This window comes from Ammospiza caudacuta, chromosome 23 (assembly GCF_027887145.1).
Source record: "Ammospiza caudacuta isolate bAmmCau1 chromosome 23, bAmmCau1.pri, whole genome shotgun sequence".
Classification (NCBI taxonomy): domain Eukaryota; kingdom Metazoa; phylum Chordata; class Aves; order Passeriformes; family Passerellidae; genus Ammospiza; species Ammospiza caudacuta.
In genome coordinates, this window is record NC_080615.1 from 6,383,349 (window position 1) to 6,410,476 (window position 27,128).

A 27,128-nucleotide genomic window follows, 5' to 3' on the forward strand; every position below is an offset into this window, starting at 1 on the left:
TGCAGCCTCTTTGCAGATAACTGCTCTCTGATGGGATCTTTGAGGAGCCCATCGAGATAAGGAGCTGGGGACTCCATGGGCCATAAAGTGGGTGAGGGCCACGCCAGGGAAGAACATGCAAGGCCTGAAATACTTCCAAAGATTTATCTGGGGATGGGTTATATTGGGAGGGAATAGCATGGGAGGAAAGAATAACAGATTTGGAGGAGGGGACTCATCCCCCCTCGCAGTGAACTTCCCCAAGAGCTCAGGAGGATGGACAATGGCAAAGCACTCATTTCCCAGGGCTCACTGTGCAGACTTCTCATTTCCTTTCCTTATTACTTCTGTCTATAATTACTCAGCCTCTCCCCTGTGCAGACATTCCCCAAAGGCAGATCTGCTTCTTTTCCCACTGATACACCAAGGACCCAATTTATCTCTGGCCCACATCCAGTGCAACTGCAGTGACATTGGAATGGGCAATTAGCAGGGAGGATTTTGTAATCCAGCCTGGCCTTGTGGGACAAAGGAGCAAATCAAGGGCTTGGAACATTAGCAGTGGTGGTGTGGGTTGGCATTAAAGGGCAGGGCTTTAACAAGATTTTTTTTTTTTTAATAAAATATTTTTTTAGCAAGTTTTTGGCTGTGCAGGACTTAGGCCACTCAGGAATGAGAGTTTACTTAGAGGGAGCTTTGGAAATACTCATTATGAGAGGGAGCTTTGGAAATACTCTGAGAAAGAGTTATAGAAATACTCTGAGAAAGAGTTTTGGAGATACTATGAGAGGGAGCTTTGGAAATGTTCTGAGAGAGAGTTTTGGAAATACTCTGAGAGCTTCGGAAATGCTCTGAGAGGTCTGGAAATGTTCCCTCTGAGAGGGAGCTTTGGAAATACTCACTCTGACTGTGTAGAGAGTGTTGACCTGCAAGTTCTTGATCTCCGTGTAGTTCTTGGTGGTTCTGAGGGATGACCACTCCTTGGATCCACTGCTGCTGTATTCCACCTAGGAGCACCAAAACAAGGCATGAGGGCTCAAAAATAGCACAGGTCAGCAGAGAGACCTGTTTGTCTCTATCCCAGACCTGTTTATCCCTCTGAGATAAAATGCCAGCAGAAAGAAACACGACATCTAAGAAAGAGAGAAATTAAGAACTCCAGGGCTGTGGTGCTGCCCACAGCATTTCTTCTCCCAACATGCTTGAAGTTCCCAGCAGATTTCCTCCACAAAATATCCCATTCCAGGCCCACCCCTGTGCAGCTGGCTGTGTGCTGGTGTCCCCATGTCCCCAGGGCCAGCAGGACTCACGATGAATTCCCGGATGAGGCCGTGGGCGTTCACGGGGGGACTCCACCAGCCCAGCACCACACCCTCAGCTTCTCTCTTCAGGGACAGCTGCAGGTTCAGAGGAGCATCTGGCACTGGTGAGAGAAAGAGAAATATTAGTGACAGTCAGAGTGGTGGAAAAGCAGCATCTCCCTGAAAATCAGGGCAAAGGGCTGGATGGCCCTTTCTCCCAGTCCAGCAAAATTCTAGTTCTGGAACGTTCTGCCCAGGGAGGTGGTGGAGTCCCCATCCCTGGGTGTGTTAACAAAGCCTGGATGTGGCACTGGGTGCCAGGGTTTAGTTGAGGTGTTGGATTTGATGATCTTGGAGCTCTCTTCCAGCCTGGGGATCCGGTGATTAATTCCCAAGCCCAAGGAAAGACCTTTCTTGTTCACAGCAGGGATATCTCTACTTTTCAGCCCTATGGCATTCACATTCCCTGAAAAAATTTCTCTCCTGGGAAGCTGAGAAGCCTCAGAGAAAAGGAAAACAATTCTTATCTCATTTGCTTCTCCTCTGTTTTGCTTGTGTGGAATGTGTTTGGAGATTGTTTCATTGGATTTCTGGTTTGAGTTTTGACTCTTTGGCCAATCAAGGCCAAGGTGTTTTTTGACTCTGGAAAGAGTCACGAGTTTTCATTATTATCTTTTCAGGATTCAGTATATTTTCTGTATTCTATAGTATAGTATAGTATTTTTTAGTATAATATAGTATTATAAATATAGTATTATGGTATATATATTAATAAAGTATATAAAAATATATTAATAATAACACAATAAATAATATATATTGTAATATATAATTATATATTATATTAATATATATAATCTATTGTATATATACTATATTAATAGTATTATAGTATAATATAGTATTCTGAGAACATGGAGATATATTATGAGAACATAACATAGGATTATAAATATAGTAATAATAGTATTATAGTGGAATATATTAATAGTACATATAATATATTATTAAGAATAATATAATGTAATTAATATATTGTAATATATGTAAAATATAGTAATTATATTAATAAGATATGTAATGTATATATATGTTATATATATTAATAGTATTATAGTATAATATATTAATATTATATATATTATATAACATAACTAATATATTGTAGTATATGCAATAATTATACTGATTATAATTATAATGATCTATATATAATGTATTGCATATATATATGTTATATATATAATACATTAATAGTGCTATAGTATAACAGTATTCTGAGAACACGGAGTCAGATGCATCATTCCTGCCTTGGCTGGGGCATTCCCTGCAAATACAAAAATACAATTCATCCCAAAGCAGCACAAATCAACACAATTTAGCACCAGTGTGGCAGGCAGTGGTGGCAGCAGCAGCTGTGCTTACGTCCTTCGGGCGCCCTCAGCGTGATGAAGTCGTTGGTGTTGTAGACCCTGCTCAGACACTGCACCTGCACCTTCACCTGGTAGCTGCAGTCGGGCTTGAGGACTTTGAGAACGCCGTTGGTTTTGTTGCTGTGGGTCTCCAGGACCTTCCAGATGCTCTCCCCGACCATCCTGAGGGACAGAGCCACACATCTCCCATCAGGATGGGCTTTTTTTTACCATGGAACATATGTACTTATCCCAAAAATGGAACCATTTCAAAAGGTTGCTGCTCGTTTTGGTAGTGCCACAACTGCAATTTGAAAAGATGCTGCTGGAAAGTCTGAACTAACCTCGCCTTGGTGACTTATAAGCCCCTGAGCTTTTCTGTAACTCTTGTGCTCAAATTTATTACCTTTGTTCTTGCTGTTAATGGTCCCACAAAGACAAGGCCCAAGTGGAAAAAACAATGAATATAACAACTTTACTGCCTGAGTACATGGTCAAGGAGAAAACCAATGCAATTTGTCACAATTCCTTCTGGGTGCACCTATTTTGTGCCTCTTTTGCTACCAAATATTACATTTTCCAAGCAGAACTTGATTAAGGAGCTCTCAAAGTTTCAGGCCTGATTCTGTGCAGTTTTCTGCAGTAAATACAGGCACACCTGTGCTCATGCTTGTCCTCTTTACCTGCCACAGCAGCAGGGAGGGATGAGGTACCTGTAGTAGATGTTGTAGACACAGGAGGCTGAGGACATCCTTTTTGGCCGAGCCCACGTCAGGGTGACAACCCCAGAGAAATCAGCTGTCCACTGCAGGTTCTGCACCTTGTACACGATTGTGTCATCTGAGCAGAGAATGGGAAAAGGGGATTAACTACAGGGAAACAAACCCTGTGCCCAGGAGAGAAACAGGAGCTTTGTTTGTGACACCAACAACAGGGAAGGCAGGGACAGCACTGACTGAAGGGGTGTCTGCACCCTTTAAATGAGATGTGTGATTTATCCTGGGCTCACAGAGGGCAGATCAGAGCAGGGATTTATCCCTGGTGCTCTGAGTTCTACCCAAAATACCTTTATGCTGCATCAGGCAAGCATCCCCTTTCCCCTAAGGAAAGAAAGTGTGGCTGCTGATGAAATAATTAGGAATTTTGGGATTGTGTGAGTGCAAACTGCTCGCTGCCACCCTTCTCCTGCAGTGATCAGTCTGTGCTGTCCCTGTCACCATCCAGGCCCTTTCTTTGTGTGTTTTCCCTCATCACATCTTGTGCTCAGCAGCAGGACCAGGCAAAGGCTGGTAATTCAGGTTTGGGGCTTGCCTGGACACAAACTCTGTGGCTGAATCACTGCCTGACCTTCTCAGAGGCATTTGGGGGATAAAATCACCATGGAACCCAGCCCAGGAGGGAGGTGCTGATCTGAAATGTCCCAAATCCATGTCCTGCTCCCACCAGGTCACTCCCTGCTCTCTCTTTGTGTGCCCAAATCCCTCTGTCTCTGGAGCCCAAATCCCACTGTTGTGGTTTGGCTCTGCTGGGATGCTCAGCTTTGGTGCTGAACAGAAACCAAGCAGAGCAGGGGCAAATTGCTGCTGTTTTGCTTTCCCCAAACAGCTGGAATTAAATCCAGCAAGCACATGGGGCCATGGACAGCATGGCAAGGCAATTTTTCCAAGGGAAAAGGAATGGTTTGGTTTTCCCTTGGTGTAGCAGCTGAGTTGTGCACCTCAGCAGCTCCTTCCCCCTCCCCTGACCCTGCCAGCCTCTCCCAATCAATATTTAATTAAAGAACTAAACCTGATTGATGGCCAGCCCCCCCAGCAGTTCTGTGGGGGAGCTGCTGAAGCTCATGGCTGGCTGGAGGCAGTGATCAATCCCTGCTATCAGGGTGGGCTCTGTCCCTCTGCCACCACAGGAACACCAAGGGATGGCAGCAGGGCATGTGCCACATCCCCAGGGTCACCTTGCAAAGCAGGGCAGAGCAGGAGACTCATTTCACCCGTGGGCTGTGTAAAATTGCCAGTTTTGCTCCTATCCATCCTAAAATGATTTTATTTTTTTTCCTGTCTCTGAGGCTGCTGGAAGACAAATTGTCAGTGCAGAAGCTGCTGGGAAGTTTGTCCCGGCTGGTGATAAATGCTTGGACAACAGAGGCAGATAAATGAAGGACGTTGTGAGGGAAATACCACACATCCAGGAGAGCACATCTGTGTGCTGACAGGGAGCAGGGAGTGAGGCATGGGACAGGGGATGCTGCTCACCTGTGCAGTTCCTCTCATCGCTGCTGTCTGAGCAGTCCAGGTACCCATCACAGCGCTCCGGCAGCAGGATGCAGGCCTCCCCATCCTCACACCTGAAGCCATTGGGGCAGGACAGGCTGCTTGGAGTGGCTGAAAAGAGGCACAACAGGTCAGGACTGGAGGCAGGGAAGTTCCCTCGGCAGCACTGGAATGTTTGCAGGTGGCTGCATGTCAGGGATGGAGCTCAGGCCGGTGTGGCACACTCTGGAGTGTGGCACACTCTGGGGTGTCTCCTGCTGGCTGCACCTTCAGAGGAACCTGGAGCTCATCCCATGAAAAACAACAACTGGACTAATGGGAATAGCACCCCTTGGACTTTTTATCCTTTTTTTTTTTTTTTTAAATTTTTTTTTTTTTTTTTCTGTAAAGGATTTCTGTTTTCTGTAGAGGATTTTTTTCCTTAGAGGCTTCCCTGTCCTCACTAGTCTCAGGTTCTCTAGCTGGTCAGACTCTGAGATATTTTAGAAAGTCTCTTTTCTCAGCTCAGCATTCAAAAGAGTCAGAGTTCTTTAGCTCTCATTCTCAAGGTTGTTTATTGTTTCTTATCTATAAGATTTTTTCTCCTTTCCAGCTGAGGTCCACTCAGCAGGACAGTCAGAGGCACTCTGCCTACCTCAGAGGCAGTGTTATCTTTTTATACCCAAAAACTACCTGTACAATATTTACCATAACTTCCCAATACCTATCACCTATGTTAGACAGTGAGCTTCTACTCTAAACCAATCCAAAAGTGCCACCACCACAGCAGAAGATGGAGGCCAAGAAGAAGAAGAAAGGCTGGACACACCCAGATCCCTGCGTATTACCCCCTGAACCCCCATTCTAAAAACCCCAAAAATCTATTTTTTCACCCTGTGATAAATTCACTATTATTCTACTTAAACTGCCATGGCTTGTAATTCTTCATATAAGGTTGGTAATTGTTTTTTTCCAAGGGCTCAATGAAAGGCACAGGGGTCTGGGGCTCTGTGCCAGGGTCTCTGAGCCCCCTGGCAGGGGTTTGAGCCCTCCAGGACACACAGGGATCTCTCCAGGGGAAAGCTGCAGGCGTGCCCCGGTCCCTGCCCGCACTCACGGCAGTTCCTCTCGTCGGTGCCGTCCTGGCAGTCCCTGACTCCATCACACCGCTTCCAGTTGGGGATGCACTTGTGCAGCTGCTGGCACTCGAACTCGAAGCGGCTGCAGCGCCCCGGCAGCGCGGGGGACGTGGCTGTCGCGTTGGGTCCTGCACACAGAGACAGAGACAGGAGAGCTCCAGGGCTGGCACCGCCACCAGGAGCGAGCAGCGCTGTCCCCAAGCCCCGACTCCACTAGATGGCAACCTCCTTCCATCAGCAGGTGGATGGGGATGACGCCTTGGCCATCCTCTCTGCTGACTGCAGAGGGCTGGAAAAGCCTCGGCTCTGCAGGGAATGTGTAGCCATGATATTTTCTGAAAAATCCTTTCCTTAGGATTTTTTCCTCCTGAGAAGCTGGGAGGCCTCAGGAACAAAATGTAAACAATGGTTATCTGCTGCTGTGGAATGCAACAGGTGCATCTGGGATTGGTCTCATGGGGTTGTTTCTAATTAATGGCCAATCACAGTCAGCTGTCTTGGACTGTCTGGTCAGTCACAAGATTTTGTTATCATTCCATTCTCTGATGAAATTCTTTCTTCTATTCTTTTAGTATAGTTTTAATATAATATATATCACAAAATAATAAATTAGCCTTCAGAAACATGGAGTTAAATCCTCATCTCTTCCTGGGACCCCTGTGACCACCACCACAGGAATGTGCTGCTCTGGAGCACTGTCTCAGCTGGTGGCACTGCTGGAGGGTGACCCCAGAGCCAGGGGACATTTCACACCACAAATAAACCCTCCATTCCAGCCTAATCAAAGCCTACCTAGGATCACTCACCCTATCCATCCTCATCATCCTCATATCCACATACAGAAACAACCAATGGCCCTCAATCTTCGTAAAAACCACCAAATCCTGAAAATTATCAACGACGCCTTAATTGACCTCAAATATCTCAACATGACGAAACTGATGTGATCTGGGAGAAGGGAAGGGGTGAGGGAGAGGAGGGCTTACTTGGGGTGGGACAGGCCTCTTCATCAGAGCCATCGGAGCAGTCCTTGTAGCCGTCACACACCCAGCCGTTCATGATGCAGGCGCCGCTGTTGCAGCGGAAATGGTTGGGCAGGCACGTCGGGGGGATCAGCGTGGTAATGGGATGAACTGGAGAGCCTAAAAATACACCAGGGACAGCTGAGCTGAGCTCCTGCTCCTGTGTAAGCTCCCTGCTGGCTGAGGGGGAAGGAGGTGAGGCATCACAAACCCAGTGTTTTCACCTGCATGGTTTCGGTGTTCAGGATATCCAAGAATACAGAGTAAAAGGGGCATGGAAGTGCCCTCAGGGGGCATTTTGGGGGCTGTGGGGAGGCAGAGTGATCCTTCAGCAGGTCCTAGTCCCTGTCATGTCCGTGTCAGTGTGTCCTTACCCTCGCAGTCCCTCTCATCAGACCAGTCCCCGCAGTCGTTCTCCTGGTCGCACTTCCAGCGGTTGGGGATGCAGTGCCCATTCCCACACTGGAACTGGTAATACCGGGAGCAGTTCGGGGCTTCTGTCGGGTTCTCTGGTGAGGAGAGGAGAGTCCTGTGAGCCACAGGGGCACCTCAGCACAGCTCAGAGGTGGGAGCATCACCTGAGCAGCACAAGCACGTTCCTTCCTCATCATCCCCAGCACTCCCATTACTCCCAGCCCTCACTCTGTCACTATCACTGTTTTGTCTGTGTTCTTTGTGGCCAGACACTGTCACAGACAACTTCTGTAAAAAGTCCTTTCCTTAGGATTTTTTCCTCCTGAGAAGCTGAGAGGCCTCAGAAACAAAATGTAAACAATGATTATCTGCTTCTGTGGAATGCAACAGGTGCATCTATGATTGGTCTCATGTGGTTGTTTCTAATTAATGGCCAATCACATCCCAGTTGGCTCAGACTCTCTGTCCGAGCCACAGACCTTTGTTATTCATTCCTTTCTATTCTTAGCTTAACTAGCCTTCTGGTGAAACTTTTTCTTCTATTCTTTTAGTATCGTTTTAATGCAATATATATAATAAAATAATAAATCAAGCCTTCTGAACATGGAGTCAACACTCTCATCTCTTCCCGCATCCTCAGACCCTTGTGAACACGGTCACAAGACACCATCCTGATCTCAGAACCAGAGCAGGATCCACCAGAGCATGGCAGAAATGGAGGAGCAAACCCTGCAGCTCTGAAATGAGGCTGCAGCTGCCTCGCCTGGCTGGGTACAGCTCCTACAGCCACCCAGGGAACAGTGGTAAATATTGGGTTTGGCTGCAAACTGCCTGTCTGCTCAGGGCTGGCAGGCTGCGCAGTAAATATGGTCACAGAGGAGTCAGTCAAGCACAAGATGTGCCAGGTTTTCTGCAGGCTTCACTTCACCTGCCTGCAGCAGGAGGGAAACTACACCGATCTGCAGGTAGGACAGGCTGTGATGCGCTACACTCACACACACACGAGTGAGAACATGAGGAAGACACTGCTCCATGCTCCTGGAATCCAAAGGAAGCTGGAGCTGCAGTGGCAGAAGGCTCTGGGGGTGCTGCTCACCACAGTTTGCCTCGTCAGAGTAGTCACCACAGTCATCCATCCCGTCACACTTCCACACCAGGCTGATGCACACCCCGTTCTGGCACTGGAAGCTGAACTGGTCACAGGTCCGGTGGAACTCGGGATCCTGGGCTGCAGGGAGAGGTTGGGTGTAAAGATCAGGAGCTTCAGGAAAGCTTGAGCAGGAAGGAGCAAGCCTGGATTTCTAAGCAGCTCTAGAGCCATCTCTTAGGAGAGCTGGCATCCCTGGTACCCTGGCTCTCCCCAGGGCTCTGTTCCCATGCTGTGCCCACCCTCCCCTGGGCATTTGTGACACTCACAGCACCCAGCATAGCTAGCATCCCTGGTAGCCCACCCACAGCTCTGTTTCCATGCTGTGCCCACCCTCCCCTGGGCATTTGTGACATTGGTGACACAGCACCCACAGCTGGCATCCCTGGTACCCTGGCTCTCCCCAGGGCTCTGTTCCCATGCTGTGCCCACCCTCCCTTGGCAGAAGTGTGACACTGGTGACACTCACAGCAGCCAGCGTAGGCGGCGTCCTCGTCGGAGCCGTCGCGGCACTGGACGACGCCGTCGCACACCATGGAGTGGAACAGGCACTGCTGCCGGTTCTTGCACACAAAATCCATGTAGCGGGTGCACAGGGGCTCTGCGGGGACGGGGCAGGACAGGGGGACGGGGCTGGCACCTCTGCTGTCCTTGCAGTGTCACCCACCAGGGGCTGTGCGGGTCTGAGCGCAGCTCAGGGAGGGTTTTGGGGATTTACAGAGAGTTCCCGACACAAATGGTCTGAGCTGTGTCCCTGATCCTCACCAGATCAGCCCTCAGGGTGGGCACAGGCACCAGGAGGGGTTTGGTGCCTCCCTGGCAGTGTCCCCCAGGCTGTGCCTTTTGCTGACCTGCTGATTTCACAGTGGGCCCATTATCTCCCAGGGCTTTACTCCCAGTGCAGTGAAGTGCCTTTACTGCCATTCCTGGCTTGGGCAGAGCAGAAAAATAAATGCAGCTTTGCTTTTTTACCAGCAGAAAGGCGGTTCAGACAGTACCTAATATGCTTAAACTACATATTTTAGATTTTCTGGATAAAATAAGACAAACCCCTAGCTTTTTGAAACCTTTTCAAAAATTATTTTTTGAAAGCAAAACCTGGGTTTTCCCTGAGCCTGGTACCCACCACAGTGCTGCTCGTCCGAGGCGTCGGAGCAGTCGCTGATGCCATCGCAGTGTTTGCTGGTGGGGATGCAGGTGCCATTGGGGCACTGGAAGCCGTTGCACTTCTTCTCTGAAAGGCAGAATTGGGTGGACGTTGTGCGTTTTTTTGGGTTTTGTTATGGTTGTTTTAATTAGCGAAAAAAAAGCCAGGGTGTCTGTGGTATTCAGATGCCTTCTGAACAGAAAGAAGTTGTGAGACAAGCAGAGAAGAAGAGAAATACAATTCTTATCTTGCTTGCTGTGCCTGTGTTGTGCTAAATTAGAATGCAGTATGGAGATTGCTTACCCAAAGTGAGGATGTTTTGCTCCTTTGGCCTATCAGGGCCAAGAAGTGTGTGTGATAGTATTCATTTATAGAAATTATATAAATAAAATATTATATAAATAAAAGAATGATGATGTCCTATAAATAAAATAATCTATATAAATTATCTAAATAAAAATATTCTAGGAATAGAAGAATTATAATATTATATAAAAGAATATAAATTACATAAACAAAATGCAATAAAAATTAATTATTATATACATTAAATGATTTGTATAAATTATATAAATAAATTTTATAAACAAAATAATTATGATATTATGTAAATAGACTAGTTTATATGAATTATATAAGAGAATTGATATTGCATAAATAAAAATAATTTAGATAAGCTATATAAATAAAAATATAAATAAGAGAATTATTGTATTAAGTAAATAAAAATAATTTAGATAAGTTATCTAAATAAAATAATATATAAATAAAAGAATTACACTATTATATAAACAAAGTATTTTAGATAAATTATATAAATAATTATGATATTATACAAATTATATAAATAAAATGTTAATTATTTCATCATACTATACACATCCCTTGGTATGTATAGTATGATAAAGTAATTAATTAGCCTTCTGATACCCATAGAGTCCTCCTCATCATTCTCTCCCCTTTGATTTACAATAGGTTTTCTCTGCACTGTGACTGCTTTTGGAGGGGTGTGGTGCTCTCCCCCTAAATTTGCCGCTGTTTTATCTCAGTGGGAGTGCAGAAATCCCTCCCATCCATGCAGAGGCCCCCCCACACACACAGGCCAGGTTACCACAGGTGGCAGGGTCCTCGTCGGAGCCGTCCTGGCAGTCGGCGTCGCCGTCGCACGCCCAGCGCTGCGGGATGCAGTGCCCGTTGTGGCACTGGAAGCTGGAGGCCTCACAGGTGTGATAAACTGCTGGAACCGGAGCAGGGCGACACCTGAGCGTGGCTGTCACCGCGTCCCCGCGGAGCTGAGAGCGTCAGCCCACACGGTCCCACCCTGCTCCTTCCCCTGCCCCAGCATGTCCCACCAGGCTCCCAGCACAAGCAGCCACCCCGTGGAGCCCAGGCAGGAGAACTCCCTCAGAATTCCCACTTTCGCATGGTCTTCCCCTCTCTGTGCCACTCTCGCTCACAAGCCTGCTGTGCTCAGGGATGGCTTTGACAGGGCAGAGATGTCCCAAAGCTCTCCCCAAAGCCAGCAGCCTCTGTCCCTTTGATCTCAGCCCTTGGGGTGCGTGGGCAGAGGTGACAGCGGTGGCACCGTGCCAGAGACGGTGAGAAATGTCACCGAGATCAAGCAGGGCTTGGCAGGGCTGCAGAGTCCCCCGTGCAGGGCAGAACAGTCAGAGAGAGCTTTTAATTAAGGCAAACAAGGCTCTTCTATGTTGCCAAAGCAAACAAGAAATACGATTCTCCCTGGGGGTTTTCCTTAGGCTCCTGTCAGGAAAAATATCTGCCTGTGGGGTATCTGGGTTGCAGCCTGGTTTGTGTTGTCACTTCAGAGACAAATCCTGCTTCTCAAGCAGGAGAGCACTCAGAGTTATTGAGAAAATCAGTGTTCAACTTAATTAAATGGCATGATCCTGAGTTTCAGGTTAGAGAGTGACATGCACTCGCAGATATTTCCAAATAGTACAATCTGCTGGCAGTAATATTCTATTAGGTATTCAGCATGAAATGTAATTATTTCAGATAAGAGCAATAATTGCAGCCCGGTGAAGTCAGACGGAATGTTCCTCAAATAATTGTGATCCTCTTAGATAATTCCAACTCGGGGCTTTACAAACCTGACACGCTTTTTGAAGTAGGTTCCTCTCCTGTAGTAATTCTCTCTGGAGAAACTCATGCGAGAGATAAGTGATACCAATATAAATTAAACCTCCTTACAAAGCCACACTCATGGAATACTAATGACCAGGATCAGCCCTGGGTGCTCCAGGCACAGCAAATGCCACAAGGGGTGAGCAAAGAGGAGCTCAAAGACCTGAAAGAGATCTCTTAAATTCTGAAATCCTCCTGCCAGAGCCCAAGGACAGCACAGCTGGTGCCACTCTCTGTCCCAAAGGCTCCAGGCTGCTGCCAGCATTCCCAGATCCTGGTCCCTGCAGGCTCCCCATGCCATGGAAAGCACTGCTTTTATCTTAAATATCCCATGGATGGCTTGATAAATACAACTTTGAGTCTTTTATCATTAAATATCCCACGTATGGCTTGAAATATCCCATGGATGGCCTGAAAAATACAACTTTGTGTCTTTTACCTTAAATATCACATGTATGGCTTGATAAATACAACTTTGTGTCTTTATCTTGAAATATCACATACATGGCTTGAAATACCCCATGTATGGCTTGATAAATACCACCTTGTGTCTTTTACCTTAAATATCCCATGGATGGCTTGATAAATACAACCTTGTATCTTTTACCTTCAATATCACATGTATGGCTTGATAAATACAACTTTGTGTCTTTCACTGACAGACTGGTGCTCTGCCTGCTCTGAGAAGTTTCTTCCCATGCAAGCACTGAGGTTTTTGGTTTGGCTGATAATTTTGCTTGATTGTTTCTAGTGGAAAAGGCCAGTGCAGTGCTATCTGTTGTTTTATCTGATGAGAAAAGGGCTCTGTGTGGGTGTGTGAACCTCGGGAGGCTGCTGAGGAACATCAGCAGCACTGTGGTGGTGAGGAGGGTGGAGTGTTGTGACTTTCCACTCCAAGCACACAGCGAGGCTCACAGGAGCTGCACAGGAGGCACAGAGTAGGAGCAAGGTTATTTCTGCCAGCCAGGCTGCTTTACAACGAGCTGTAAGTTAAACCAAGAGTGGGTTTTCTATGTGGGACCCCCTCTTCAGGTTTTCGAGCCCGTGGAGCAATGAGGCTGCCAGAGGAGGACTAAAACTGCCAAACTAAACTTGCCAAACTAAACCTGCTTCTTCTTCACATCAACTAACTGCGGAGAAGCGTGCCTGTTTTCTGCCCCTGATTAATGGCAAGGAAACAGAGTGAAAGCTGTGAAAAGCTGCCAGTGCCCACCAGCCTCATTCTGCCTCCCTGCAACATGAGCTCTTCTTGCAGGAGAGCCCTTTGGCTGCTCAGCAGCCACAAAACCACTTCCCATCCTACAGAGCTTTGCCTGTGGGTGCAATTTTGCAGGTAAAAAGCAAAGTTGGGTTACTGTGTGAGCATCTAAGCTGCCAGCAAATTCCCAGTGAACCTGGGGGAAGGAAATCCTTGGATTTGGAGCATCACATCACCCTAAGGTGCTCTAACAAGCACAGAAACTGAGGCACAAGGCACTGGCTGATGCCTCCAGGCTGGAAACAAAAAGTAGGAGCAGCAGGAGGTTTTTGAGCAACAGCTGAGCACTCACCAGTGCAGTTTGCTTCGTCAGACCAGTCCCTGCAGTCGTTATCCCCATCACACATCCAGGACAGACGGATGCACATCCCTGAGCTGCAGCTGAACTCATCATTCCTGCACTGGTGAGCTTCTGCAAACAAAATATTGGGCTTCAGGGCACGGGAATGCCCAAGGAGCAGAGAGGAAAGGTGGATAATGACGGCACAGAAATCTCCCAGCTGGAACGCAGCGAGGGGAAGGACCAGCAGACGGCCTTGCTCTCTTGTCCTGTCCCTCACTTCCCGGTACATGATGGTGCTGGATTCTGACACGTCCCTAATTCCCAAACACCCTGGAAATGCTGGTCCTGTCCCCCATTTCCCAGCCCTGAGCAAATGAGTAAATTTGTAAATGAGGTGTAAACGAGGAGGAGAAAGGGCAAACAGTGGGATCCTCCCCTCCATCATCCCTGAGCAGCATCCAGAGCAGGAGCAGCTCTGAGCAGCACAGAGAGCAACAGAGAGCAGCTGCCCACCCGTGCCCAGGGCAGGAGGGACACTCACCACAGTGGCTTTCGTCGCTGTTGTCCCCACAGTCGTCCTCCAGGTCACATTTGTAGGACAGGGGGATGCAGGTCCCCGAGCCCTGGCAGCGGAACTGGGTCTCAGTGTCGCACACGGTGGTTGCTGATGGAGACAGGAGGAAGAGGAGGAGGAGGAGAAGGTGGTGGTAAGAAAATGGTTTCTGCTGCCTGAGGGTAGGAGAGACAGGGACAGAATCCCGCCAGCCCAACCTGAATTCCTGCTCTTGTGTTTTAATGCCATTTTTAGGCGCTCCATGCAAAGCAGAGCGCACAGGGGTCAGTTTTCTGTCTGGGGACCAGGACTGAAACTCATGATTGTCCCCTCCCAGGCGCTGAGGTGCCACCAGAGCAGACACCTGAGCCTGGCCAATGCCACCAGGGCAGGACACTCACGGCAGTTCTTCTCATCGCTCATGTCCCCGCAGTCATTGTCATTGTCACACTGCCAGATGCTGTTGATGCAGTTCCCGTTGGAGCACCTGTACTGGTTGGGCAGGCACGTGTTCTCTGGGGCAGGAGGGACAGCAGAAACAAGCTGGCATGAGGCTGTGCCTCCAGAAACGGGCCAGAGGACAGGTCACACCGACCTCTGGTGATGGCAGGAGCCACCTCAGCCAGGCAGGAACTCACCTCCCTTGATGCAGGGCCTTACCTTGCTTGATGCAGGTGTTGTTCTTCATGCTGTAGCCGTGGGGACAGTCACACCTGAGCTCCCCACTGGGCAGCACCGTGCTGGCCACCCCCTCGGGGCACTTGCAGCTGCGGCCGTTGTTGGACCTGGGCAGGCAGAGCAGGCTGCAGGGCTTGGTGATGCAGGCGTTCTGCCCTGGAGCAGGGCAGGAGGAAGGGGACAGAGTCAGGGCAGAGGCACAGGAGCCCCAGTGTCACCTGCCACCCCAAAACAGAGGCATGGGAATCCCAGTGTCACCTGCCACCCCAAGAGAGAGGCACAGGAGCCCCAGTGTCACTGCCACCCCAGAATAAAAGTATTGGAATCCCAGTGTCACCTGCCAGACTAGCACAGAGGGACAGGAGCCCGAGTGTCACCTGCCAGCCCAGGACACAGGCACGGGAGTCCCCGTGTCACCTGCCACCACAGGATAGAGGCATTGGAATCCCAGTGTCACCTGCCACCCCAGAATAGAGACACGGGAGCCCCAGTGTCACCTTCTATCCCAGGACAGAGGCATGAGAACCCCAGTGTCACCTGCCAGCCCAGGACACAGACACAGGAGTCCCAGTGTCACTGGCACCCCAGAACACAGGCACTGGTACCCCAGTGCCACCTGCTTAGGGTTCAGACTCCCTCAGGAGCCATCTCTGCAGGGCTGAGTGCTGAGGTCACCCCTAGGAATGTCCAGAGCCATCTCCAGGGAGTCTGAGGGCCTTTAAGGGACACAGCTCATCCCAGTGGCTTTGGAGGTCTACCAAAGGATGTCAGATACACCCCCAGAGTGCCCCTCCAGTCTGGAGCCCTTCAGTGGTCTGGTACCCATGTGGAAATGGGTATGAACAGCCCACGGGGGTCAGCACTGCCTTGGCACAATGCAGACAGACATTAAAGGAGGGCAGAGTTAGTGCAGCCCTGAAATCCTGTGGTTTTTTGGTCTATACAACACAGATGGAAAAGCCAGGATCTGACACAAACCATGAGGTGCCACCACAGCCAAATGCCCTAGGAGCTCTCTCTCCTGGCAGCCAAAAGCAGAATATAGCCCTGATGAAACTCATTCCTGAAAGCCTCAAGCCCTGCAGGAATGGGTGGTCAGGAAATGCAAGCCAGGATGGCCCAGTGGAAATGGGGAAAGAAAACATTCCTGAATCCCATGGAGGATCATCTGCATCATTACCTGTTGTCTTTCCTCTGTAAAAGATCTTCATATCCATGATCCCATTCAGTCGGCCGACCAAGATCTCCATCCTGGATCCGCTGGTTTTGGATGCTCTGAAAATACTCAGCTGTGACCAGTCATTCCAGTAGATCTCATTCTGAAACACAGGCCTGGCTCTCAGTGTGAGCAGAGGCACCTGCAGGGCCGTGCTCATCACTGCCACCTGCACTCATCACCCTAAACACCGCAAAAGAGAGAGTGAAAAGTGTCCCCAACCCAAGGGGGAGAGGAAGAGGAAGGCCTGACGTGGGATCTGAGCAGGAATGAGAGTGACAGAGTGATCTGCTGAGTGGCAAATGTTGCAGCGCAGCTGCTTGGGAATGCTGGTCCTGGATTGGGCTGCACTTCCCTGCTGGTTTCAGGGATCTGTGGGAAAGTTTCAGGGAAGCAGACAGAGAGACAAAGTGTGCTCCAAACCACATCCCTATCCTTCAAATTCAGGGATTTGTGGGAATGTTTCAGGGAAGCAGAGACAAAGTGTCATGCCTGCTCCAAATCACATCCCCTTCCTTCAAATTCAGGGATTTGTGGGAATGTTTCAGGGAAGCAGAGAGACAAAGTGTCATGCCTGCTCCAAATCACATCCCTTTCCTTCAAATTCAGGGATTTGTGGGAATGTTTCAGGGAAGCAGAGACAAAGTGTCATGCCTGCTCCAAATCACATCCCTTTCCTTCAAATTCAGGGATTTGTGGGAATGTTTCAGGGAAGCAGAGACAAAGTGTCATGCCTGCTCCAAATCACATCCCCTTCCTTCAAATTCAGGGATTTGTGGGAATGTTTCAGGGAAGCAGAGAGACAAAGTGTCATGCCTGCTCCAAATCACATCCCTTTCCTTCAAATTCAGGGATTTGTGGGAATGTTTCAGGGAAGCAGAGAGACAAAGTGTCATGCCTGCTCCAAATCACATCCCTTTCCTTCAAATTCAGGGATTTGTGGGAATGTTTCAGGGAAGCAGACACAGAGACAAAGTGGGCTCCAACCCACATCCCTATCCTCCAAAATTCAGTGTGCCCCGTGCTCCCCCAGCACCAGCCTCAGAGCCTGCATGCTATGGAAAAACTAACAACGGGGGAAACAAACCTTAAATACAGCAATGGCATAGGGGTGAGGGAGGCTGTCCAGGATCACAGATCTCTGCATGCCATTGAAATCCACCCTCTCGATCCTGTCCATGTAGGCCTCAGTCCAGTAGATCCAGTGGTCATCCACGGAGATGCCGTTGGGCCAGCGCACGCCCTCCGAGACGATGCAGCCGGCCAGGGACCCGTCCATGTCACTCCTGTAGATGCCAGCCCTGGAGTCCCCCCAGTCCGTCCAGAACATCAACCTGGCAGCAGGCAGAGAGGTTAGTCTGAATCCACACAGAGCAGCTTGTCACAGATATCTTTTATGGAAAATCCTTTCTTTAGGATTTTTCCTCCTGAGAAGCTGAGAAGCCTCAGGAACAAAATGTAAACAATGGTTATCTGCTGCTGTGGAGTGCAACAGGCGGATCTTTGATTGGCCCATGTTGATTGTTTCTAATTAATGGCCAATCACAGCCCAGCTGGTTTGGACAGAGAACCGAACCAGAAACCTTTGTTATCATTCCTTTTTATTCTATTCTTAGCCAGCCTTCTGAGGAAATACTTTCTTCTATTCTTTCAGTATAGTTTCAATGCAATATATATCATAAAATAATAAATCAAGCCTTCTGAAACGTGGAGTCAGATCCTTATCTGCTCCCTCCACCTGAGCCCCCTGCGAACACGGTGACAGCAGCTCATCAAAAGGATGGGGGTTAGCAGAGGCAGAGGGTGGAATGCTCCACATTCCGGAATGCTCCTCTTGCCCGACATGCCTTTGAACAGGGAGCTCTGCAATTCTAATGAGCACCACCAGCAGCAGATTTACGAGCAGCACAGAGGCTTTTGAGCTGCAGGCTCTGTGGTGGGAGTGCAGCTGCAGGTTACCTTGCCGTGAACTGCTCTGGTTTGTCAGAGCTTACACTCACAGCCGAGGCCAAACCCCAAAAAGATGTAACTCGGATTGGGCTCTTGATTTCGAGCACTGCTCAGTTCCTCACGCATCACTGCAGCTTCCCCCACTGACCAGACCAGTTTTACGGGCAGGAAAAGTTATTTACCAATGGATATGTATGGGCAGGAAGGAATTAACAGTTGGTGATCTGTGCTCTGAGGGAGCTGGTGCCTTAGTTCGGGATGCAGTGGTGACAGTGGGCTCCACAGGGCAGGACTGTGCTGTGCCTGCCCCCATTTTCACCTCACCAAGCTGTGCTCCCTGAGGAGGAGGTGGTGAGGGAGCAGCAGTTTTCCTTGGGAATAACAGGGAAATACTTGTGATTTTTCCTTTCTTACCCATCTCGAGGAACCAGAGCCAGGGCTCTGGGCCGCTCCAGTATTGAGGAGTTGAGGACAGTCAGTCTCAGGTCTCCATCTGGATTGGCAACCTAGACCCAAAACCAAAGCCAGGACAAGGTGTGTTTGCTACTTGAAATGACACAGAATCTGTGGCAGGCAATTACTGCTCCTTAATAATAAAATATGCACTGCCATGGGTGGGCAGAGCTGTACCTCGATTTTGGGAATCCCAGCGTTGACCCAGTAGAGCAGCTGGCTGAGAGGCTCAAAAGCCAAAGCTTCCACTGTTTCCAACCCGGTGCTTATGATTATTTCCTGCCCAGAGCTGCCGTTGAGACAGAGACGCTGGGGAAAAAAAATGAAAAATAATCAGAACAAAAGACGAGGAATTGCCTGAAGCCTGAAGGTCGGGGACAGACAGCTTGGAAGGGAGGAGCACCAGGACAAACATTTGCATTTCAGGGTGTGGATGCAACACCCGGGCGGCAAGGGGGTGATGCCTCCCTGCTCCCAGCTCACCTGGATGATGTCCAGAGTGACATCAGCCCAGTAGAGGCAGTTGTGCTCGTAGTCAAAATCCAGGGCCACAGCCCCCCTGAGCCCGGCCAGGGGCAGCTCCTCGCTGACGCCCGAGGCCAGATCGTATCGGTGGATGGAGTATCGGGTGGCGTAGAGGATGAACTCGTTCTCCTCTGCAACAACAACGCCTTGTTTAGTGGCCGCTCTTGGCTGCTCGAGGGGCAAAAGAAAGAAAATAGCAGGTGGTTTTCACCCCTGGTTTAGCACCTCGGGGAGGCAAAGAGCTTTTGTCTCAGTGGGATTAGGTTAATGGGAATGTGGTAATAGCCTCACATGGGGCTGGGCACACACTGTGGGCATTGTCTGGTCCAGGAGGAGGAGGAGGCACAGAACCTGCCCCGACCCCTTGCGGGCTGCCAATGAGAAACAAAATACTGATCTCTGTCACAGACATCTGTTATGAAAAATCCTTTCCTTAGGATTTTTCCTCTTGAGAAGCTGAGAAGCCTCAAGAACAAAATGTAAACATTGATTATCTGCTGCTGTGGGATGCAACAGGTGCATCTGGGATTGGTCTCATGTGGTTGTTTCTAATTAATGGCCAATCAAAGTGAGCTGGCTCAGACTCTCTGAGACACAAACTTTTGTTATTGATTCTTTCTTATTCTATTCTTAGCCAGCCTTCTGATGAAACCCTTTCTTCTATTCTTTTACTATAGTTTTAATATAATATATATCATAAAAAAATAAATCAAGACTTCTGACACATGGAGTCAGATCCTCATCTCTTCCCTCATCCTCAGCCCCTGTGAACACAGTCACAGATCTCCTCTTCCTTAAAAATCCTCAACATCAAAAAGAACAGGAGTGATGCAACTCTGCAAGTCCTTGGGGACACTGGCCCCAGGAAATATCCCAGAGCGGGTTTTGTTTCCCAGTGGAGCCCAACCCAGGTAATGGGATCCTGGTCCAGGACAAATTCTCCTGGGCTTTATCCCAGCACCAGTCCAGTCCAATAATGCTATTAATGAGTAGAGCTAATGTCAGTAAGTAACTCTGGCTGTGCATGCCTAATGAGATTATAGGGAGATATGAAACAGATCCTGTACATGAAAGTGTTACCATGGAGCGAGCCAGCACGGATCCCCAGCCCATCTCTGGGAACACAGCACTTCAAAGGCCAGTCCGTGGGGACAGCAGGTTTACTTTGCAATCAGCAGGGCCCTTCTCAGCATGCCCAACACAGCTCTCCAAATAGCTCAAGAGGGCTCAGAGGGGTGAATAACGTGTCAGGAGTAAAGCTGAGTGCAGAGCTGGCAGGAGTCCCAGCTCAGGGGATGCTTCCCCGTGCTGTTCCACACCTGGAATATCTTTTTGCACGCTGGAAAATTTTAGGGCGGTGCAGGGGAGCCTGCTGCTGGTGGGTCTGGCTGCTCTGCTCAGCTCCCAGCCCTTCCAGGAGCCCCTGCCCTGCCTGAGGCCCTGGAGCTGCAGCAAGCAGCAATGCTGATCACGCAGCTCGTGACGGCAGATTAAATTAAAGCTCTAATGAGCAGAATGCAAATAACTCTGGCAGCACAGGGGCACGGGATTGCTAAAGTGCCTTGTATGCTCCAGAGGAGAAAATAAGCACGGGGTGGGTGAATTCTGGCAGGCAGAGGTGTGAGGGATGAAGGTCTGCCCTGGTTTGGCCCCAGAGTGGCTGCACATGGTGGCTGTCTCAGAGTGGGACCTTCCTGTAGCCATGATATTTTCTGAAAATTCCTTTCCTTAGGATTTTTCCCCTTGAGAAGCTGGGAGGCCTCAGGAACAAATGTAAACAAAGGTTATCTGCTACTGTGGAATGCAACAGGTGCATCTGTGATTGGTCTCATGTGGTTGTTTCTAATTAATGGCCAATCACAGTCAGCTGGCTCAGACAGAAAGTCCGAGCCACAAACATTTGTTATCATTCCTTCTTTTTCTACTCTTAGCCAGCCTTCTGATGAAATCTTTCCTTCTATTCTTTTAGTATAGTTTTAATATCATATATATCATAAAATAATAAATCAAACCTTCTGAAACATGGAGTCACATCCTCTTCTGTTCCCTCATCCTCAGACCCCTGTGAACACAGTCACACCTTCCCAAGGGGACCTTCCCAAGAATGGGGATGTCTTTGAAATAATTCCTGTCTTTCTGGTTGGGTTCAAGCCAGCTACAGCGAGGATGTGACCAGGGTGAAGGGGATCCTGCTTGCAGCCTGCTCCTCAGGGCTTCAGAGGGCTCAGCACTGTGGGCAGCCACTGCTCCTGAGCAGGACCCTCAGCAGCTCCGGCCACAGGACAGGGTGATTTGTAACCCACCCAGGCTCCTGTGTCACAGGTTTTGTCTGAGAGCCCTCTGGGACTCCGTGCCTGGTCCCTGAGGCACCAGCCAAAGGTTTTATGAATGGAGCCCTTGTGCCCAGAGCAGCTCCTGGTGCACACTCACCCGCCAGCGGGCACGGCACCAGCTCCCCCTCCAGCCGCGACTCCACGTCTCCGCCCGTGCAAGTGTCCCCAGAGATCTTCCTGTAGCTGCAACACACAGAGACAGCCAGTTTATTCGTTTATTCCATGGAAAAAAAAACTGTGAACAAACCACCCTGTGCAGCCAGAATAAGCTGTGGTGTTTAATTGCCATGTATGTCCTAAGTGGGTTTAACTGCGCTCGGATTAAAATGTTTGTTTGCTGCTACTCTTGTGGGTCTTGTGGTTGTTGGGGGTTTTTTAATCACCAGTAAGATAAACTGGAATATCAGGTTGCCCTCCCAAGCACAGCACATACCCTCGAGTCTTCCTGTAGGTTGAGCCAACAGGGCAAGGGACTGGTGGGTCATAGGGTTTCCCAGCAAACTCAGGGTCAGGGACACAAACCTCTAAGGACAAGTCATCGCTCAGCTTGAAGCCAAAATCACTGCAAGGAGAAGAAAGACACAGGGAGGGACGGGGAAAAGCAAAAAATGCAGCCATGCTATATTGTGATTCTATTTTTGCCTAGAATTTTTAAGAACCCAAAGTGACCCTTTGTTTATTCTCAGTATTTAGCTGCACAGAACACCTCCCAGCCAGACAGGGTGTTTCAAGAACACTTTGCAAATCAGCTTTGCCCGCGGCTGGGCAGGCTGGGGAAGGTGAGGCAGAGCTGAGGCAGTGTGCTCTGCAAAGCTGGCTGCCAGCCCCAGTGCTGCTGCTGAGCTGGCTCGGGTCACTGCTCTGTCTCCTGCTGGCAAAATGGGAGTTACAGTGTGGCTGTTCTTTGGAAAATGCTGTGGGGGAAAGAGGTTTTGTCAGTGGGATTCTGTAGGGAGCCCAGGCTGAATTCTGAGGCAGGATCCCACCAGCCCTGCTCTCAGTGTGCTCGTGGTGAGCCAGACTCGGTCTCAGCATCAGACAGCAGCAGCCTGGTGTGAGCTCCACTGAAAGCCCCAAAAAGCAGTTCCCTTTCTAACCCCAGACCTTTTCATCAGTTTGCCAGAGCGTGTTTCCTGATCCTGAAAGCAGAGTCAGGATTGTGGGAATTGCAGTCAAAGGGCAACAGCAGGGCCAGCTGCACCCCTGTGGCTACAGAATCACAAAGATTTTTAGTGGGTCTCTGTCTGTGATGGGAAATTACCCATTCTCCTTTGGAAGGTGATGGATTAACAATACTTCCCTTTTCCGTGGAACCTTTCAGAGGCTCCCAAAAGGCTCTAAAGACATTAATTAAGTCTCACGCCCTGTTATTAATGAAAGGATGTTTTCAGTCTGTTTAGTTTCCTCTCTGCTATAAAATGAAGCGGCAACATTCCGAGCTACATAAATTGGATGTTTGCTCACTCGGAGCGATTGGTCACAGATACTTATCTTGGATTTACAATCCAGACTAGAAGAAATTAATTGCTATTTTACCATTCAAAGTCCTCCCTGGTACAAGAGCAGTTGGAGACCATGACAGGCCTGTCAAAGTCTTCCCCATTGAAGCAGGTTGCATGAGGAGTCCTCCTTTTGAAAACGGTTTTATGCCCCAGCAAACACTCATTGCCTCGCTCGTCCGAGGGTGACCACAGCTTGTAGTCATTCTCTGTGCAAGGGACCCCTGAGAGGAGAAACAAGGTTGGGGTGCAGAAAGGTGAGAATTTGCAGCATGCCAGGTTTAAAGACAGAGAGATGCTGATGTACCCAGGAGTGCCAGGCGTGCCGGCATCCAGCCCCACACCACAGGAATGCCTCTTGTCCCAGGGAACCACTGAGAGAATGAGAGGACTCAGCCTTAAGCTGTGCCAGAGGAAGTTTAGGTTGGACATTAGGGAAAAATTCTTAATTTAAAGTGTGATTGGGCACTGGAATCACCTGCCCAGGGAGGGGATGGAGTCACCATCCCTGGAGGTGTTTAAAACAAGCCTGGACGTGGCACTCGTGCCATGGTTTAATTGATGAGGACGTGTTGGGGCTTTTCCAACCAAAAGTCTTTTCCCACCTGGTTCATTCTGTGATTCTGTAATTCCCTCCCCCTCCACCTTCCCCTGGCACAAAACTTCCAGAAAACAGAAAAAGGAAAGCTCCAGCTGGGAGCGTGCGGCGGCACGCAGTGACAGGAGGGAACAGGCAGCTCCGTGGCAGTGACAGGGAATCTGAATGAACTCGTTCTGGTTACCAAACAGATCTGTTCCCAACAAAATGTCAAGGGAATCGGTGATAAATTTTAGTCAAGCAAATTCCTCTGTTGGGTTTAACTGCGCTTTGATTAAAATGCTGCCTCGCAATCAAAGCTGAAATGGGTTATAAAACATTCATAGGCACAAGCCTTCAGAAGGAATTTTTTTTTTTTTTTCTCTTTTCCTTTTCAACAAATTCCTCAGTGAGGAGGGAAGGAATACAAGGAGAGCACATGAGTGCCTTCAGCAGCTGTGTCCACATGGACATGAGACACTTGGGGCAGGGTGTGAGGAGATGCTCTCTCTCCAATCTGCACAGCCACCCCAGAGATGGCTCTGCCACCCGTCCCCTTACCCAGCACGTCAGTGGTGTTGATCTGCAGGATCAGCCAGCTGTGGCCATTCTCCTTGTAGGAGCCAAAGATGGTGAAAATGGTGCTCTTCTCCCCGGGCTCGGTCAGGAGCCCGTACACAAACACCGGCTTCTCCGAGAACGTGAACACTTTCCAGGTTTCCCCTTCGTTTGTGCTGTACCTGCATACAAAAGGAGGCTGGGAGAGGTGCCAGGGGCATGTCCTGCTGCAGGGCACTCTCTGCCATGCCCAGCCAAGCAGCAGAGCAGCCCCTGTGCCCTGACACTCACTTGAGCTGGTCAGTGTCGGTGCCTTGGGCGATGGCCACCAGAATGCCACCGTGGTCACCCCAGGTGTAGTAGTGGGGTCCAGACAGTGCCTGGAAGAGAGACAGCGCTGAGGGGTGACCAGAGCTCTGCTCCGAAGGGGAATGGCTTGGTCAGAAACTCTGCCTGAGCCAAGCTAACGCTTCAGCCAAATCAAGTATCTGGAGGCACCAGAGATTCAAGTGTTAATGGGACACCATCTGCAGATGAGAACAGCCAGCCCATTTCCCCTAAGAGATGTGTGTAAAAGCTGCCCTGAGCCCTGGACTCTGTTCTTCCTGTGCTCTGTGCAGGGAAAGAACCAGTGGAAGAAGCACCATGACACAAAACCAGAGTCCATCACGCCTCCTCTCATTTGTCACCTCTGTGAGGCTTTCCTGACACCCAGCTGTGACTTGTGGCCATCCCAGGACTGCAGAGAAGTTGGGTTCCCTCAGGCTGTGGAAGGTCTTGTGAATGTCCAGAGAGAAGTGGGGCCATGGCATGCAGAAACAAGCCCTGGAGACAATTCATCCATGGCCAGAAGCTTGGATCTCACGCTCACCTACACCTCCAGCACATAATCAGCCTTGCTTTCCCATCCAGGGAGCCCAGAGCACCTTGGGATGCAAACAGGGAACGTGTCCATGCCAAACCCTGCTCACAGGACATGCTGTCACACTTGGGGACACTCAGGGCACTGAATGCATTGTTCCTTTCTTCTCTGGGCTGTGAAATCACCCGTGTGATCTGCAGAGCCTCCCAGCCAAAGCTGAGCAGGAGGAGCTGTGGTGCTGCTGCTCAGCTCCTCTGCCGGGTCATTCTGCACCTCTGCTCATGACACAAACATCAGTCAGGAGATTTGAATCAGAATGTTTCAACTGCACTCCAAGGAAAACCTGCAGAGCTTTGTTGTTATCATATTTCTAGAGTTCCATACCTTCAGGGTGGTTTTCTCACACTCAGCTCTTCACAGCAGTGTTGCTCCTACTTCTTCATCAGGGCCCCTCCAAGGCTCTCCCCGACCAGCCCACCCCCTTTTATCCCAGTTATCTTCATTAGCCACAGCTGCCACCCAATTAAGGACATCACAGCTGCAGCCCATTTAGAAGAACTAGGAGTGGGGCAAAGCCACTTATACAATACATAGATTTTACTATGGCTCAAAGGCCACCTACGCAATACATACTAAGATTCAATGGCCACCTATAGAGCTTGGCACCTGAAAGTCTCTGGTTTTGGATACCCTGCCCTATCAGCTCCCCACAGCTGCTCTCCTGCTGGGTTCTGGAGCCAGGAGCAGCCTCTGAACCCTCTCTGGCATCAGCCAGACCTGTGGCGTGCCCCCAGCCCCAGGGCAGCTGCCCAGACCTCACCCTGACCGCGCAGCATTCACAGGAGGAGAGGAGGCTGCTCAGCTCCCAGGATTAAATGGCTTGCAGATGTTGGAACACCACATTGCACTGGCTGCAGAGTGCACAGGCACACCACAAACACTGCCACAGACCAGAACATCCACTCAGTGAACAGCAGCACACTCCCCATAAACCAAGGGCAGCTCCCATTTCTCTGCAAGGAGCCAGAGCCTCTCCAGACTCTCTCACAGACCAAGCCCTGGCTGTCAGTCCCATCTCAAAGACACCAAATGTGCTGAGGAAATATTCTGCCAGGTGTAAAGGAAAAACAGAGGGAGCTTTCCTGTGTCTGATTCCACCATCCACACCAGAGGCTCCTCTCCAACCAACCCACGCCTGATTCTTCATCTAAAAACCTTTTTCCCTCATTTTAAGGTATTGAGCACCTTCCAGCTCCTGTATTTATATAAAATCACCTTTAATATAACTCATTTATATTACTGGAAAATTCTTCCTGTTCCCCCACCACGCTGGCTGATCTGGCAGGTGTAAGAGCAGCCTTACCTCTCTCCACCTTGCTCCAGCACTGCTCGAGATATAAACATTGGTTTTCCTTGCCATGTTCTTGCCAACAGAGCCTGGGAGAAAGGAAGAAATCATCCTTCTTGAGGAATGCAAAGTGATTGCTTAAAAGGAAGCCAGACACCTCCAGACTATTTTTATCTGTGATTGAGGAGATGATTTTTCACACTATAAATTAATCCCTTCAAAACCAAATATTTCAAGGACTATTTCAAGTTTGAAAAGCAGATGGGGGAAAAACCCATGGCTACAAACATGATTAAACAAAATGTGTGCTTTCTTCAGTAACAGAGCGAGACAAACAGGAATTTCTGAATCTTAAAGAAGCCCTTCATGAGGATCAGGAAAGAGGATCAGAGCAGAGCAGGTTTCTCACATCTCTGTGCTGCAGTGAAATGTTCCTTCTGTAATTACTGCATGGGGACTGCAGCAGGGAAAGGACAGCAAAATGCACCATTTAATTGCATTTTATAACCTGCTTGTACAAACTAAATACTGCCTGGCAACAACACCCCCAAGGCAAGGGAAAAGCAGTACCAGTGGCAATGATCAGTCCTGGCGCCGACTCCTTGGAGAGAATGGGCATCCTGCGCAGCTGGAAATTCAGCAGCTGGCTCAGGCGCTGGGCCAGGTGGAGAGAGCAGCCCTGGGACAGCTGGGAAACAGAACAGTGGGTTAACATCCACCCCTCATGCTGTGTATTCCAGTCCTCTCTGCTTGGAAAGGCCAGGAGGGACTCCCTCATGGCGGCATTGCTGTTTCAACCTCTTTTTGTAGAGCGAAAACACCTCAAAGTCACCAAGCCCACCACTAATAAATCCCCAAATGTCATTTTTGGGGGTCTTCTCCCTGTCCCAGCTCCCCATGGTATCTGGCAGTCAATGTGCTCCCCATAATGGGTCTGTGTGGGGGGCTGGAGCAGCTCCCAGGTGTTGCCCTTGTCGAAGGTGATGATGGAGCGCATGTTCTCCAAGATCACCAAGTTTATTATCACTAATAAACCACAACCCCAAATGCCACTTTTGGGGGGTCTCTTCCCTGTCCCAC

The 27,128-nt window shown here is 49.2% G+C and overlaps 1 protein-coding gene across 1 annotated transcript in view; it reads right to left on the reverse strand.

Annotated features, from left to right (window-relative positions):
* Positions 1-27,128, reverse strand: part of SORL1 (sortilin related receptor 1) — a 48,087-nt gene that overhangs the window by 13,989 nt on the left and 6,970 nt on the right. Inside the window, exons 9-36 of the mRNA XM_058819035.1 lie at positions 26,619-26,736; positions 26,064-26,137; positions 24,130-24,218; positions 23,842-24,020; positions 22,741-22,927; positions 21,638-21,766; positions 21,302-21,387; positions 18,830-19,002; positions 18,524-18,655; positions 18,308-18,399; positions 17,031-17,277; positions 15,908-16,046; positions 14,710-14,883; positions 14,451-14,564; positions 14,038-14,160; positions 13,506-13,625; positions 10,922-11,047; positions 9,790-9,897; positions 9,133-9,264; positions 8,613-8,744; positions 7,477-7,611; positions 7,067-7,222; positions 6,059-6,208; positions 4,945-5,073; positions 3,406-3,532; positions 2,706-2,875; positions 1,290-1,402; positions 882-986 (exon numbers count right to left, since the gene is read on the reverse strand). Coding sequence (XP_058675018.1) covers positions 882-986; positions 1,290-1,402; positions 2,706-2,875; positions 3,406-3,532; positions 4,945-5,073; positions 6,059-6,208; positions 7,067-7,222; positions 7,477-7,611; positions 8,613-8,744; positions 9,133-9,264; positions 9,790-9,897; positions 10,922-11,047; positions 13,506-13,625; positions 14,038-14,160; positions 14,451-14,564; positions 14,710-14,883; positions 15,908-16,046; positions 17,031-17,277; positions 18,308-18,399; positions 18,524-18,655; positions 18,830-19,002; positions 21,302-21,387; positions 21,638-21,766; positions 22,741-22,927; positions 23,842-24,020; positions 24,130-24,218; positions 26,064-26,137; positions 26,619-26,736 — 3,759 coding nt within the window. The remainder of the gene's footprint in view (positions 1-881; positions 987-1,289; positions 1,403-2,705; positions 2,876-3,405; positions 3,533-4,944; positions 5,074-6,058; positions 6,209-7,066; positions 7,223-7,476; positions 7,612-8,612; positions 8,745-9,132; positions 9,265-9,789; positions 9,898-10,921; positions 11,048-13,505; positions 13,626-14,037; positions 14,161-14,450; positions 14,565-14,709; positions 14,884-15,907; positions 16,047-17,030; positions 17,278-18,307; positions 18,400-18,523; positions 18,656-18,829; positions 19,003-21,301; positions 21,388-21,637; positions 21,767-22,740; positions 22,928-23,841; positions 24,021-24,129; positions 24,219-26,063; positions 26,138-26,618; positions 26,737-27,128) is intronic.